The sequence below is a fragment of the Thamnophis elegans genome, chromosome 6 (assembly GCF_009769535.1).
Source record: "Thamnophis elegans isolate rThaEle1 chromosome 6, rThaEle1.pri, whole genome shotgun sequence".
In the NCBI taxonomy this organism is placed as follows: domain Eukaryota; kingdom Metazoa; phylum Chordata; class Lepidosauria; order Squamata; family Colubridae; genus Thamnophis; species Thamnophis elegans.
Genome location: NC_045546.1, coordinates 34346968 through 34362902, shown reverse-complemented (window position 1 = coordinate 34362902; position 15935 = coordinate 34346968). Strand labels below are relative to the sequence as shown.

Below are 15935 nucleotides of genomic sequence, written 5' to 3'. Positions count from 1 at the left end.
CGTTCCCGTGGCTCAGCCTCTCCTTTCCTTGGGGCTGTCACGTTTACTGTTTGCAGTTCCTATAAAAACCCCTCTGGCTCCAACGGGACCTCTTCCAAGAATACCGGGTGCAAAACTGCGCTCAGTTTCTGAAAGGTGGCCACGATCCCCAGTGGAAAGGCGTTATTCCCCTCAGTTGTGAGGGCAATGCTGCTCGCGACTTTCCCCTAAATGTTGGAGAAAACTTTTCACCGCTGTCCTCCTCGGCTCATTTGGGAAGGACGATTGTAACAGGTTGAGATTTCCTTTCAAAACAAAACAAAACCAACCCCTCCCCCGGTCCCAATGTTTCAAACAACCCCCTTTCCTGCTGGGAAGAGCCCAGCCAACCCCCCCGTCCCTTCCCATTCGAAAGGGAAGCTCGTATCACCTTCTAGAGAAAGTGGCAAATGCCCTCCGTGACTTCCTTGGTTTCTCTCCGGGCTCTGCTCTTCGGCATTGCCCTTGGGGAAAACTGCCGCGGTTTGTTTCCGTGAATATATTAACAGGCGCGCGGAAAGCAACTAAGCCAAGGAGCGTACGTAGTCCAGCCAAGCGAGTCTAGTTTCCTGGGGTCCCTTGCTCGCTCGCTTTCCCCCCTTTGGCTAATTTGGGCTTCTCTTTCAAAGAAAGAAAAAAAGAAAGAAAGAAAGAGAGCCTGAACTCTGGAAGAGGAGGAGCCAGGGTGTAGAAGGGGTTTACAATCCCCCTCCCTTCCCATCTGGGAGCAGCCTGAAAAACTGCTGCCGCGCCACGCCTGCGCCCCAAACAGAGCTGGGTCCAATCAGCCTTTTTTCCCCTTTTTATGCCCTGTCTCAGACGTGCGGGCGCGCATGCTGTGAACTTGCCCACTTAGATGCACTCTTGTATTTTCCCCTTCCTCTTACGTGCCCCCCTTGGTGCAGCGGGCTAACGCTGGTGAAAGGAGTGGGGTGGACACAACTGGTAAATTATAAACCACAGATTTTAATCCTATTTAATTTTTAATGGTATCAAATTTAGCTATAAAGAAGAGAGAAAGAAAGAGGGAGTGCGTGCACAGGAGTGGGGATTTTCTAAAAATCCCATTGAATCCAGAGGAGGGAAGAGAGAAAGAAAGAAGGAGTGTATGAGGGTGGGAGATTTCCTAAACCCATTGAATCCAGAGGAGGGAAGAAAGAAAGAAAGAAAGAAAGAGGAAGTGTGTGCACAGGAGTGTGGATTTTCTAAAAATCCCATTGAATCCAGAGGAGGGAAGAGAGAAAGAAAGAGGGAGTGTGTGCACAGGAGTGTGTATGAGCTCTACAGCTCTGATGGTGATGACTGCGAACTCAGTGATGATGACAATGTCTATGCTGATAACCTCACACTAGCTAATGCTGAAGCTCTGTTTGGACATACAGATGATGAGGAGGAATCCAGTTTTGAAGGATTTTAACTCTTATGTTTTAGCTTGGTTGCTGAATGAGCTAAGATTTTTGTACATTTAAAGTTATTGTTGATACCATATTGTTTTTATTGACCCTCTTTTCCACTTACAGAGCTAGTTAGTTATTTATAAATAAATAATATTTATTTATTCAAAAACATTATTGGTATCTATTTTTATTTTTGAAATTTACCAGTAGCTGCTGCATTTCCCACCCTAGGCTTATACTCGAGTCAATAACTTTTCCAGCTTTTTGGGGTAAAATTAGGTGCCTCGGCTTATATTCGGGTCGGCTTATACTCGAGTATATACGGTAATACTAATGGGCTGGAAATGCTTATTTTTAGTATACAATAAAAAGATTATTTTACTTAAGGAGAAACTATACATCAAATCTGTCCATAATTAAGATGACTGCAACAGACACTCAAAATAGCAGTGGTCTTGGGGTTTAATGTACAAAATGTGCTAAATCCCCAAGATTTCCACAACTGGCAGTGCCTAGTTCCCAATGTGTTGCTCACCTCTGCTCCTATCTGTGCTTCCTTTGGGTTCTGGAAGAGTCCACTATGTCTGGCTGGGTGATTACTTTGGCTCCAGTGTTCTTAGATTCTGATCCTTGACTGGGGCCCATATTTAGTATCACCATTTGTGGTTGTCCGGCTCAAATTCCTGTAATTTGTTATGCATCTTGCTTTTTTCAGCTCATTCTTTCTTACCTCCCTTCTTTCATACCTACCTACTGTACCTGGGATTTTTTTGAGCTCAAAAGTGCCATTCAACATTTGATCCTCAAATTAGCGAAACCTCTTTCCCCAACAGTCCATTATATTTACGCTTTAATCTTTCATTTTACCAGGCATTACAAACAGCCTTATTTCTTTAAAAAAAATATACAAAGTGAAAGGGAATACAATAGTACCCACTTAAATAGTTTATATGGAACCTAGATACTTGCTTTAAAAAGCTTTTTCTGTACAATTTAAAATCTTATTTTCAATCCTGCAAATATTACTGCAAAAAAGTAGTTTCCTAGTTCTATGTACTAACTGAATTGCAAACCTGTCATTATTTATGTTCATGTAAATCCCATTAGTTTTAAATTTAATGTATTTGTACATAATGGAAAGCAAATTATAGCTTAGAAATCTGACTTCTACACATTAACATATCATATTCTTCACAGGGTAAGGCCATCACTTTCAATTCCTGAAATATAATTATGAACACTCTCCTTGAATAGATCATATTGTAATCCTATGAGCTTTCAAGGTCTAAATGTAGTATATTTATGTTTAGCTTCAATTCATATTGAAGCTCTTCAAGTGTTTCACTGAAATAACTTGTATTGCCTACATCATACATTTTTAATATTGGAACTAGAGTATATTTCTTTAATATTAGTATGATTCTGAAAGCAATTAATTTTTAACAGTATTAATTATTAAAACTACTAAGAGTATTTACTAATACTCATAGAAATTAATTTAATATTAAATAAATATTAATTATTTAGTAACTAATTAAGAGTATTAAATATAATTTATCTATTTAAGAGCGCTAAAGTTTTCATTTTATTTAAATGGCAAATAAATGAAAAGCATGAATATAATGCTGGGTAAAATATCTTAACTACCCTCTGTTCTATTTAAATGTCTGAGTTATTGCTAGTTTATAGTTTTAATTCTTTTTTTAATTGTAACTAAGTGGCAACTCTGCAACAATCAAAATAATAATAATAACAATAAAAAATCTATGGATAATGGGTATAGAACTGCCTAGAAATAGAAAAACAGAAAAGAAAAAACGAGAAAAATCACAAAATACAAGAAGCTGCAAATAGAAGTAGAATGACTGTGGCAAATGGAAGCAAGGATAGTAGCAACAATAATAGGTACCTTGGGTGCAATCCCAAAATATCTAGACTACTGCTTGAATACCATCAGGATTGACAAAATCAATATCCGTCAATTGCAAAGGGTAGTTTACTTGGAACATCTTATATTCTGCTTTCGATACCTTTAACAATAGCAAGCAACCTATTGCATTCCAAACATTTGGCTGACTGTATGACCAACCATGGTAATAATTAGTCTTAAAATCTTGGCACATGACACACTATATTTAACTGTGATTGAAAAGAAAGAACGTGTAGATAATTGATGTCACAATATCTATGAATAGGAGAATGGAGGACAGAAAATTGGAGAAGATCATAAAGTATTAAGATCTGAAAAACAAATTTGAAAAGATTATGGCATAAACCAATTGTGGTGGTACTAGTGGTTATCAGCCTACTGCATGCCATACCAAAAACCCCTGGATGACACTTAGAAAATCTATGCACTGATAAAATTCCCATTAAAACAAAAGGCCCACTGCTCATATACTCTGCCAATTCGTTATAACATCCAAGGTTATTGGGAAGAACTCAATGAAAATGAAGGCCAACACTATAGCTAAAGAACTAAGAGCTGTGATACAACTTTGTTGTATATATAATAATTTGATTGCCTAATATCTGAACATCACAGGTCTATCAATCGTACATACAGATTTTTTTTAACTTATATAAATTAATTAAAGAGAATTGGTTTAAATTGCATCCACTTCTATTTAAAATGGTTGGAGCATCTTATAGATTTTCAAAATGTTGATGCTCTCAAAGTAAGTAAATGGTCCCATTGTTAATATTGGCTGGTAATATTATATTTTACACTACTCTATCCCAGTGCTAGTATTTATGATCTTTATAAGTGTCAAATCTCTATGCTATAATAAAAATGCAATCAGAGTATACAGGGCAATGTTTTTTTGTAATCAATTGTAAGGAAATTGCATATACAGAACAGTACTATGGAGAAGACAGGAAAAAGCTGAACACTTCTGTCATAATTAATGATAACAATCCAGCAAACATATATGACAAGTTGACACATATACATATTTATTGCTTGAATGACTTAAGTCTAAGAATTAAACATAAATCACTTCAGATTTTGATCCTAAACATATTAATATGGTAAAAACATACCATTATTACCAAATGAATTTCAGGCTCTAAGGCTCTAATTTTAAGATACACTGATTGCTTAAATTTCAATTTTTGAAAGCTACTACATTAGTTTGCCAAAAGGATAGTGTTATGCTAATGTTATAGAACTAGGTTGACAATAATATAAATAGTAAAATCACCATGGCAATCTTTAATACTATGATTAAATCACAAAGACTTAAATGATATTTAGATTTGTCTTTTTATATTAGTCACAAATATATGACTAACTTTCCGTAAAGAAATGTTTCCTCATTCTTGTGTATATCAAGAAAAAAAATGTAGAAAACTTTTGAAAAGTTCCTTTATACACACAGTATGGGAAGTTCTGAATCAAATGTCTTGTTTGTATCTGTTCTTCTCTGTAAAAATCTAGTATGCCGGACAATGTAAAGTCATAAAATTCGCAGAGGCCAAACCATAGTAAAGTTTATCAGGCTTAATTAAAAACGAAATGTTTTCTTTCATAAAAATTTAAAAAGCACGGGCCTCTCCATATATGTAGGACTGAGCGCAAAGATAAATATCTTTAAACAATATTAATCTAACTCCCATTAGTTTATCCACAAGACGCTCAGTTGCATCATCTTCAATACAATAGACATTTCCTAATTTCTTCTGTTATAATAATCACATTTTATCTTTTATTGAAATTAAAAAATACTTTAGTCACAACAGGAAGTTCAAAATCTGCATTATATTAACATGTCTCTCATTTAGACCAATACTGACATCATAATTATCTGAGAACATCCATAGTTATTTGGGATTGTTGGGCAATATGCAATATATTCAGCATTTTAGTAATAATGTGCACCAAAACTTCACATGTTTATCATGTAATACATAAAGCAGCCTAAAGAAATTCCACAAGCCAAACTTTATTTTTGTACTATTGTTCCCATAATCTCTTGCCTTTGGCTGGATTTATTAATGAAGAGCCGAGGTGACGCAGTGGTTAGGGTGCAGTACTGAAGGCCACTACAGCTGACTGTTATCTGCAGTTCAGCGGTTGTAATCTCACCGGCTCAAGGTTAACTCAGCCTTCCATCCTTCTGAGGTAGGTGAAATGAGGACCCAGACTGTGGGGGCGATATGCTGACTCTGTAAACTGTTTAGAGAGGCCTGAAAGCCCTATGAAGCGGTATATAAGTCTAACTGCTATTGCTATTGCTATTGCTAATGTTGATACTAGTTGAAGTATAAAACATCTGGAGGCAGATTATCTATACCTGCCATAGCTGATAGTACTGGAGATTATTGAGTGGTCCAGATGGTGAGCTTCAATAGCAAGAATTTATCATTGAGCAGCACACGCATAAAAATACTTATCAACGCACATAAACAGTAATCAAAGTCACATGTCTGAACATAATAACTAGATCAATAATATTGGAAACGATTTCCCAGCATGCTAAATACATTGGCCTAAACTATTGCAATTATTTAAGACTTTACAACATTGGAGATACATCTATGTATATATGTGTGTCTGTGTGTACTGACTAATATTTTCTTAAAATAAATGCCTGGAAACTTGCTGGAGTTACAGTTATTATATTTCTTAAAACATTAATACTCTCATTTCTAAATCATACTTAATATGAACTGCATTAATTAAACTAACTATGGGATGCATATCTACTTTCTTCATCTATATATTCTTAAAAATAACTAACAATTATGTGGATTGATCAATTCATTGGAAGGTGATCAATTTAGTAAAAATTAGATTAAATAACATCAAAATGAGAACATGCTATAGGACTGAAATCAAGATTAAATCAATAAAGAAGAAATAATTTTAAAGGTAACAAACTGGTACAAACTGGTACTCAACCCGGAAAAGACCGAGTGGCTGTTGTGTTTTCCTCCCAAAAATTTGGCTAACGTTCCATCAATCAGGCTGGGGGGGCAAAATTTATACCCCTCAGACAGGGTCCGCAACTTGGGAGTCCTCCTGGATCCACAGCTGAGTTTTGACCACCACTTGTCAGCTGTGACCAGGGGGGCATTTGCCCAGGTTCGCCTGGTGCGCCAGTTGCGGCCCTACCTGAACCGGGAGGCTCTCACAACAGTCACTCGAGCCCTTGTGATCTCTAGGCTGGAATACTGCAATGTGCTCTACATGGGGCTGCCCTTGAAGAGCATCCGGCGACTTCAGCTAGTCCAGAACGCGGCCGCGCGAGTGATCATGGGCGCACCACGGTTCGCCCATATAACACCAATCCTCCGTGAGCTGCGCTGGCTACCTGTTGATCGTCGGGTGCACTTCAAGGTCTTACTTACCACCTATAAAGCGCTCCATGGTAGTGGATCTGACTATTTGAGAGACCGCCTCCTGCCAATTACCTCCCTGCGTCCCATCAGATCGCACAGAGTAGGCCTCCTCCGAATTCCATCCGCCAGTCAGTGCCGACTGGCGACTACGCGGAGGAGAGCCTTCTCAGTTGCAGCTCCGACATTATGGAACAACCTCCCCGTGGAGATCCGTACCCTCACCACAGTCCAGGCCTTCCGCACAGCCCTCAAGACCTGGCTATCCCGTCAGGCCTGGGGATAGGATTACTCTCACCCCGCCCGAATGTTGAGTGAATGTTGTGTTTTTATGGATAATTTTCTTTTATTCACGATTCTTTTTCTTTTTAAGTCTTGTCTTGCACTCCCTTCCCCTCATTGTTGTAAGCCGCCCTGAGTCCCCTCAGGGAAAAGGGCGGCATATAAATCCTCAATAAAATCCTAAAAAAAAAAAAAAAGGAGAGAATAAAATAAATATATTATTTTTTGAAAACTAGTTGGGGAACAATATAGAGTTTCTTTACTTCGGTGCTTTTAAGTAAACACTGGAGGACCATTCCAAACACGAGTTAATTATATTCTGAAATTTTCCTTTCTCTTTTCACTATTTCATCACTTTTAATAAAAATAAGGAGAGGGAAATATATTTGTTATAAATGAAAAAATACTAAGGCACTAGTTACTGATGCTTTGTAAAAACATGTAAATAGACAAAGAAAGTGAAATGAATCATAAACTAAGTAGACATCCAACAGAGAATTTTGCCATTACAATGCTGGATTAATATCTATGAGAATAAGTGTGAATAGGAATTACACACTGGTCAGTTAAAGGACATTTATTAACTAACAGTGTGCATAAAAACTTTATGCAAATCCAGCAACAATCTAGGTGGATATGATCTCACTTAACTATTACATGTTTCACAGTCTGTTTCTTTTTGGAATGACCGTAAAATATCCTGTCATAAAATTTTGAATTTAAGTGGTGAACCCCAGAGGCTGGTTGATACAGATTAACTTCATTCATTCACTAACTCATTCACATTTCTTAGAATAAGTCAAATATACAATAAAATGTGAATAAAATATCGGTCCGTCACTGAGAAATGAAAATTTCTCCTACTTACCAAAAAGTATGTTTTATAATACTCTCAGAAAAGAAGATATTTTAAATGAACTGAAGATAAAGCCTGAGAGTGAGATGTTGTCTAGGTACACTGTAATCTGCCTACCAAAGTTTGATATACAATATTGGATCAAAAATGTACAGCAATAATTAACATGGCAATCACTGACTTTCCAGATGTTTCTGAACAACAAATCTCCCTAAATGGAGAAAGTAATCCTACTTGCAAAAAGATTAAAAAGTACAAAAATCCACTTTTCAGGATAAATATGTAATGTGCAAATTTCTTTCATTTTATTATATATATGATATATTGGTGGTGCCTTCAAGTTAATCATGACTCTGTTAACTGAATGAACAAATTCATGTAGTATTCATGTTTTGAAGGTAGTTTGCAATTGCTATTTTCTAGCTCTGAGGGAGTTAAAAGACAGGGCTAGAACTTACAATCTCTAGCTTCTAGATAAGTTCCTTTAATCACTAACCTAAACTAGCTCCCTGTATAAATCATGCCCAATCACTAAACTAACTCCCTCTATAAAATCGTGCCCATCTACATGCAGTGGTGGGATTCAGTCAGTTTGCACCACTACAGGAGAACCGGTTGCTAACTTTCTGAACAATGAATTGGTTGTTGGAAGAAATCATTAGGGCAGAGAACTGGTTCTTTAATTATTTGAATCCCACCATTGTTTACGTGGTACCTTACATCAACCTGGATGAAAATATGTCACAGCACACAGATTATTAACTTCTGAATAAGTAATCAGTGGATTTTTTTTTTTACATAGAGAACTATAAATCTCGGCACTTCTGTAACAGCTATATAAATTTAATGAATCAAATCAATCAATTGGGCATAATTGTACAGCCATAGGTTTTCTATCTCTATCTTAAAAGGTCTACAGACTGATTTACAGACTTTCATGTTAATGCTCCCCAATTCAATGGTTCTAAATCTCACATTTATTAAAATAGTGGCCAACAGTATCTAATTGATATTATAGTAGGGATAAATTATTTACATAGATATAATATAAATATTATAATTATTTATTTACAATCCACTTACTAGTTTCACTAATAGCCTAAATGTTCATGAGTTTGTACATAAGTGTACTGTCCTGTTCTGAGAAATTTGGTATCAAATTCCACCAGCCAACTATCAGAAAAACAATACAATTGTACTGGCTCTCTCCCTCTTTCCCTACATTGGGTCAGTCTAGTATTTTGGCAATTTTAATATGTTTCTGTTATATTTTTCTTCGTTCTGAACTACTCTCCCACTCAATTCCCCATGACCACTTTAGTAATCGTGCCCCACATTTTCCAGTTCTACAGTAGTAAGCCTAGGATGGCAAACATCAGAATGGGTGCACAGCTTTATGTAAAATTCTTACATTTTTCTCATTTTAATATTTTTTCTACAGTACTGTATTTCCACAGCAGCTTATGCTTTCATTGGACTAATCCACCACCACTTCCAAATGCCTTTGCTGGCCAACTGTCATTAACTTAGACTTCAGTGGCATGTACGGTATGTATAACATTAGAAGAAGGAATGACTTATTTCCAAAATTATATTTTTGAAAGGAAAACCTATTTCAGCTATCAGGCTTATAGTTATCACAAATAACCGTGTGTCTATCTGCATCCATATAGCAACACTAGCCTCAGTCCACTGGTAAAGGCCACTGATACCAATCCAACGTACTTTTTAATAATGGTTTCTATCTCAGCCAAATGGCATTTTTGATTCCTTGAAAATTTTCCTTTGAAGCAAAAACAACTATTAAGGATTTCTATCTTGTTTAAGGAAAAAAATTCAAAGCAGAAAGTCCTATGATTCTTCGCACTCACAGTATATGGTTTTGAGATGACACAAAAATAATTAAGTAGGCATATTTAACATTTTTGGCAACTTTATTCCTTTTTTTATTTTTAATACTTTTATTTGGGGACTGCACAATCTACGCCATCCTATATTGTGGCACGTTTTTTCATTAGATAAATCCCACTGTGGGTCTTACTCTCTAGCAACCATCAATTAAACTGCATTCTTTATCAAACCCTGAATTCAGGCTTTCCTAGTCTTTTCATGTTGCACTGCAATTAGTTTTCTTAAAAATGCAACCTCACTGCTGCTTAAAGGCACAATAATTAAATACTGCAATATTATTTGCTGTATCCCAGTAAAAAGATGGCATTTATATAGTTAATAAGGGGGTTCTCCAAATGTGAAACACTAAATCCACTACAAAGGTTCTGTATTCATTCCAAGGCCGACACACAAAGCTGCTCTCTTCAAGTAATACAAAATGTCACCACAGGCTGACGCTCTTTCTACAAGAATAATAAGAGGCTGCACAGTGTAGGAAGAATACAGTTTGCAGTTTGCTTCTCTTGTTCCAGTCCAAGCTAATACACAAATAGATTCGGAGAGAAACTTGAAAGAGAACTATGCAGGCTATTTCTGTAGTCCCGTTTACTTTATTCCTAAAAAGCTTAGGAAACAATAGGAATCAAGCCAAAATTTCAGTGGAAAAATCACACTCATTAGTAATTCTATCATATTTGAGTAAATTTGCTCCAAAATGGAGCTGATTAATGCAAAACCCGTGCTTGTTCTCAAGATCCTAACTGATCTTACAACACTAAGAAGAATATTCCAGGTGGATCTCACACTTCTTTGCCTGAAGACTTTCCAAGTGTCTGCAAGCCAAGAACTGACTTAATCTTTCGATATCACCACCTGTCATTCGTAAAGACTCAACCATCCATAACAGGACTATATATATTTTGTCTCTAAAATTCTGAAAACAGTACAACGATGAATTGGACAGCATCCATGAAGGTGATGTGCACATTACAGGCAGAGAAGCGAAGTCCATAAAGAACTATATAGATGTAGAATAGAAACAGCAGAAAATTATTCCAATCTAGGGAGCCATTTATTGAATTGTATACATGATAATTTTATCTAGAGGGCTTCCTATAATGATATTTAATCCTTTGAAATCAAATCTGCTCTGAACTTTCAACTAGCCTTTGGTTTGAATGATCTTTCACTCAACCCCCCCCCCTCGCCTCCCCCCCCCCCCCCCCCGCTACAGACATAGTACTTGTGATTCTTTGAGCTAAAGGACATGGTTGTTGGTGTTTGGTGTGTGCGTATATGTGCAGAGCAGATGAAGTCACCTTGCTCTGCTCTCTCTTGCACAACCAGTAAGGCAACTTTTAAAAGGAGCAGGAGAAACCCACCAGAGATAAAAGGCTGTTCTGTACCTTACAAATCTTGCTCAGCTTCCCAGAGAACTCAAAGGAACATTTTGGCAGGCACATTTTGTTTCCTTTTTATAAAACCCAAGCAAATTAAGGAAAATAAATAAATAACTTTTTTTGTCATTTGTACAATGCAAGGGAGGGAAAAGGGCTAACGATTCTTACATTTGAATTTAAAACAGGGCAGTCCCATCTATCAAAGGCTCAATGTTTAATGGCCCATGAGGTCAGAAATAAAACTGGCCAAGATCAACAGGCTTCTCTCTCTCCCAAATGAATACACGAGAGTGGGATCTTAAACGCGATTTAAGCCAGGAAGGAGAGGGGGGAGGTAGGGGGGGGGGCAGACCAACCCGAAAAAGAAATAATAATTTTAAAAAGAGAGGGAATCATTTTCAAAGGTTCCTTGACTAGGATGCATCAGGTCCACGCAGGATGACGGTCTCCACTTTTCCATCAAAGTCTCCAAGAGTTTAATAAGTGAGGGATTGCAGTCATGCAGAGGTGCTGCAGCATACGGGGTGGGTGGGAATCATAATCTAATCCACACGCTTTTTTTTTTGCCCGATCGGTTCTGATCAATCCGCCCCCACCCCCATCTTCGCCCCACACAAGATAAGGCGCTCGATTTCTAAAAGCACACAAACGCCGAGCTTCGTCCGGAGCAGGAAGCCGGTTTCCGAAGGGGAAAAAAAGCACCGCGATTACCGGATCCAGAACCAGCCAGACCTCCCCAAAGAGCCACCTGCAGCCGCAACCCGGCTCGTCCTCCTCCCCCCACTAAAGTTCCAGGCAGCCGAGAAAGAGCAAAAGAAAACGGAGGACCGAGAGGCCGAAGAGCCAGAACCCTTCAACCGCTTTCCCTCCGCGTCCCGTCCCGCTCCCCCGCAAGGCGCGCCTGTCCCCCGGCCGGGCGCAAGTTGAGCTCCGCGCCAACCGCTCCCTTACCTGGCCGCAGGGAAAGGGCAGAAAGCAGCAACCCCAGGAGGAAGAAGAGCGGCGTTTGCCGCTGCAGCCGGCAAGGAAAGCAGGAGGCGACGGCGGAGGGCATCTCCATTCCGCCTCTCCGCCAGGCGAACGGCGACTTCGGCCGCTGCTCCTCCCGAAGAAAGGAACGAAGGACGAGGGCGCGGGCTTCTTTTCCCCCCCAGAGAGAGGCGGCGACGGCGGCTTTCTTCTCCTAAGAGGAACCGCAGCGGAGGCTCCGCAACTTTCCAGCCAACGGGGTCCAATGAAAGGGGGAGTAGAAGCCGAAGTTGGAGGCTTCGGGTAAAGCGGCCGCTGGCGGCTTCTTCTGCGACTGAGGAGGGAGGCACGAACGAAGGAACGAGAAAGCGGGCGAGCGAGGCGCCAATCGCGACCGCTCCGAAGCAGGTGGCTCTTTCCTCTGGCAGCCTAGCGGCGCTCCAACACCGAAAGCTGAAAGAAAGAGGCGGGGCCAGCCAGGGAGGACACGCCCCCTGCACTCGCTCAAAGTGCCCGCTCCTTTTGCCCGGAGCCGTTTGCCAGCTTTCCGACCAAGCTTTTCTAAAATAGCCAGCGAGGGAAGAGAGGGGGGAAAAAGGGAACGTCGCGATTTGACTGTACAGCGGGGCAAGGGCGCATTGAAAGGAACCGCGGGAGGGGGTGGGGGGAACAGGCAGGAGAAAATGCGGAATGGAAACCTGAGGCGCGTCTTGATTTGAGATCGGCCGGAGGTTGGCGGGCTGGAACGAAAAGCCCTGGGAAAGATCGGGCAGGGAAGAAACCAAAGGGGGTCGCCGGGTTTGGGCAGAGTGGGAGCGATGGCGGCAGGTCCGGCGAAATTCTAAGGACGTATTGATGGCAGTAAAGTTCCCACGGTTTGCAAGGGAGCTTACTACTCCCAGAAAAGGGCAAAGGATGCAGCCCTCCTGGAGGCTCCGAATCCGGCTGAAGGGCGCCTTATTCTGGAGAGAAAGGACGAGGGGAGGGGAAGGAGGGGAACTTTGATCATCCCCGGGATGGAAATCGCTTTGGATTTTGTTGATCCCTGGGGCGGGGGGGGGGAGGGAGTGATCTTAGCAGAGATTGAGGCCACAACGTGGCGAGACTGCGATCTCTTGTCAGAAACGTGCGATGCGGGCAGAAGGCAGCATTTGCTACCTCGGAGTAAGCGCCGGCTTGCAGGAAATTCTCAAGGCAAGAGCGCCGCGGCTGTAATCCTTGGTGCATCCAGTTGAGGATAGCGATGCCAAAATCATTGTGGCTAGATGACCAGGAACGGGTTTGTCTCAGTGAGACTTTTAAGCTAACAGGTACAAAGAGAATGCAGTGAGGAGGACGAGAGTTTTTCTCTTCGTTTGGGCCGATCTAATTGCTTTTCAGGGCTTCGTCCCAACGGACTACAATGATTTTATGGCGAGTACAGTGTTTAAATTGGTGGATACAGTGTTTAGATTCTTAAGTAGGCGTTTTCCCAGGAGATTCATGTGGAAATCTCAGATGTTCTCTGATACTGCCAAAGGCTTTGGTTAAATCGGTAGGTGATAGATGGAAGGGTGAATTGGATCTGATTACTTGAGGGTGGGAAGAACTGCTGCATTCTTTTTAACTCTGCACTGCCTAGCCCTTGGTTGTTGTTGTTTTTTTTTAAATATAACTGTCCTGTTGATCTTAAACAAGCTAAGCAGAGAAATAGGTTCAAAGGAATCCTATGTTCCTTTCTGGGATTGCTTTCCTCTTCTTCCTTTGCTCTACCCATTGCCTCAAAGGAGCTTACAGTGTCTCAAAAAATATCTTATGATTGGACTAGCTTACCCTAGTGCATTTAAACTTGCATACGCAGGAAAATAGTTGTATTAATAATGATTGCATACTAATTTATAAGTAGATTTTTCTCTGGCTTTTTTTTTAATTAGGGGAACAGTTCCAAGGGATATTTATGAACCTGAAGGGCAAATCAGCATCTTCCAAGTAATACTCTTGTGATACTTTGTTCTGCAGTTATTTAAATCATCTTTCATTTGTATGAAACAAGACTCACATGACATGAGTTCTCTTATAGAGATAGATAGATAGATTTTAATATGTACCATAGTTTCTAGAGTAAAACCTAGAAAACCCAAGACAGAAATAGATTGAAAACAAACTGGGCTCTCCCAAAGCATCATATATATTGAAATTATATAATTTCCTTTGCTCCCTGTCCCATCTGTGTAGTTAATAATATAGATGTGAAATTGCGCACTCTGGGGTTTAAATAGTAGATTCATCTTTACCCAATCACATATTAGTTTAGCACTCTAGCACAATTAGTCCATTAAAAATGCTGACTGCTGAAATTTTGGAGCTGGGAAACATAAAACAGTTCTTTTAGAACAAAGGATTAAATTAAGCAAACTACTTTTAGATTAAAAGTGCATGGCTGTAAGGATATACTTATCTTCAGTGGTATATAAGACAGTTTGGGAGGTAAAGTAAAATTTTGGAAAAAAATTCTTGCACATTTTAGCCCCTAATTTTATTCACTTGAGCCACAATTTTCTGTTTGAATATCTATTTCAAAGAAGACAGAAATACATGTTAGCCAAGTAATTGGGAGTAAGGGTAGAGGTAGGTCTGAGCTTCAAATAACCTTTCATATTTCCCACCATTTATTTCACAGAAGACATTGAAGGCAAACTGGAATGCTCCTCCCCCACTAATGTGAAAGCATAAGTACACACACACCGGGCATATAACTATTAAGCTTTATAAAATCATGATTAAAACATGATTCAAATCCAGATGGCCACTTTGAGGGCCTTCAGTTCTACATGGGTATGCATATTCAGAAAGCACTTCTTGGAAATAGATTGGCAAGAGGAAAAAGCCTTTGATGCTTTAGCTGAGCGCCTCAGTACAGGCACCTTTCAGGATAACTTGAATCAAATTGCTCCTTTACACCAATTTCAGAGCTGCTTTGTACAGGCATAATTCCCAGATTTAAAAGAAAAAGCAGAAAAAAGGATGTTCCTGCTGTGGATACAATGTACCAACCCAGACAAAGGAACAGATTTTATAAACAAGCTAACACATGTCACAATATAAAGATACTTCTTCAATTTATCTTATTTTTTTTTCCTGATGAAACCAACCTACTGTGTTAAAATACTTTTATACTTTCTACCAATGCTTATTGCTTCCTTAGCATCCCTTTTAGACTTTCAAGATATTGCCTCCAACCCCCTCCTTCACTCCCTCTTTCTCCCTCCCTCTTTCTCTCAATCTCTCTCTGATAAAGAGTGTTTTCAAAGAAAATCCTGTTCCAAGCAGCTAGCTATGTTTTGATAAAATTACCATAGGAATTCTTAAAAATGAAAATGAGGCTGGGGCTTTGTTTTGCAACATGCTGGTCTCGGGATTGGAAAAAAAATAACAATTTATACTCTACCAAATTAGGAAAGATGCGGAATTTGGTAGCAATCAAGAGAGATCTGCAGATATACTGCAGTCTGCAGGCACTGGTGACTATTGGAGGGGGAATAGGAATCATAGTGTGTAAGGAGCTGTGATAGACTAATTATTTTGCACCTTTGCCCTATTATTTTCAAATGATGTTTCTATATCCCATGCCTCCTGCAGGGCAATGAATACATTTAACCTTCATTTAGCTGAGTGGTTTCTGGATTTTGTTTAAAAATGCTCATGTACTTGAGAATTTTCTTGCATATTTCAAAAGAATTGCTTTACTTATTTTTTATTTACTTGATAGGGATTTAGCAAACTTATGTATGATAGAAAAAC

General features: G+C 39.3%; 1 protein-coding gene across 2 annotated transcripts in view; it reads right to left on the bottom strand.

Annotated features, from left to right (window-relative positions):
• The window catches only part of ALCAM (activated leukocyte cell adhesion molecule), a 128674-nt gene extending 116069 nt beyond the window's left edge, over positions 1–12605 (bottom strand). Inside the window, exon 1 of one of the 2 annotated variants that reach the window (XM_032219744.1) lies at positions 12138–12605. In XM_032219744.1, the coding sequence (XP_032075635.1) occupies positions 12138–12246 (109 nt within the window). In that variant the 5' untranslated portion in view covers positions 12247–12605. The remainder of the gene's footprint in view (positions 1–12137) is intronic. The other variant, XM_032219743.1, reaches the window with a different exon arrangement.
• Positions 12606–15935: the final 3330 nt, after the last annotated feature.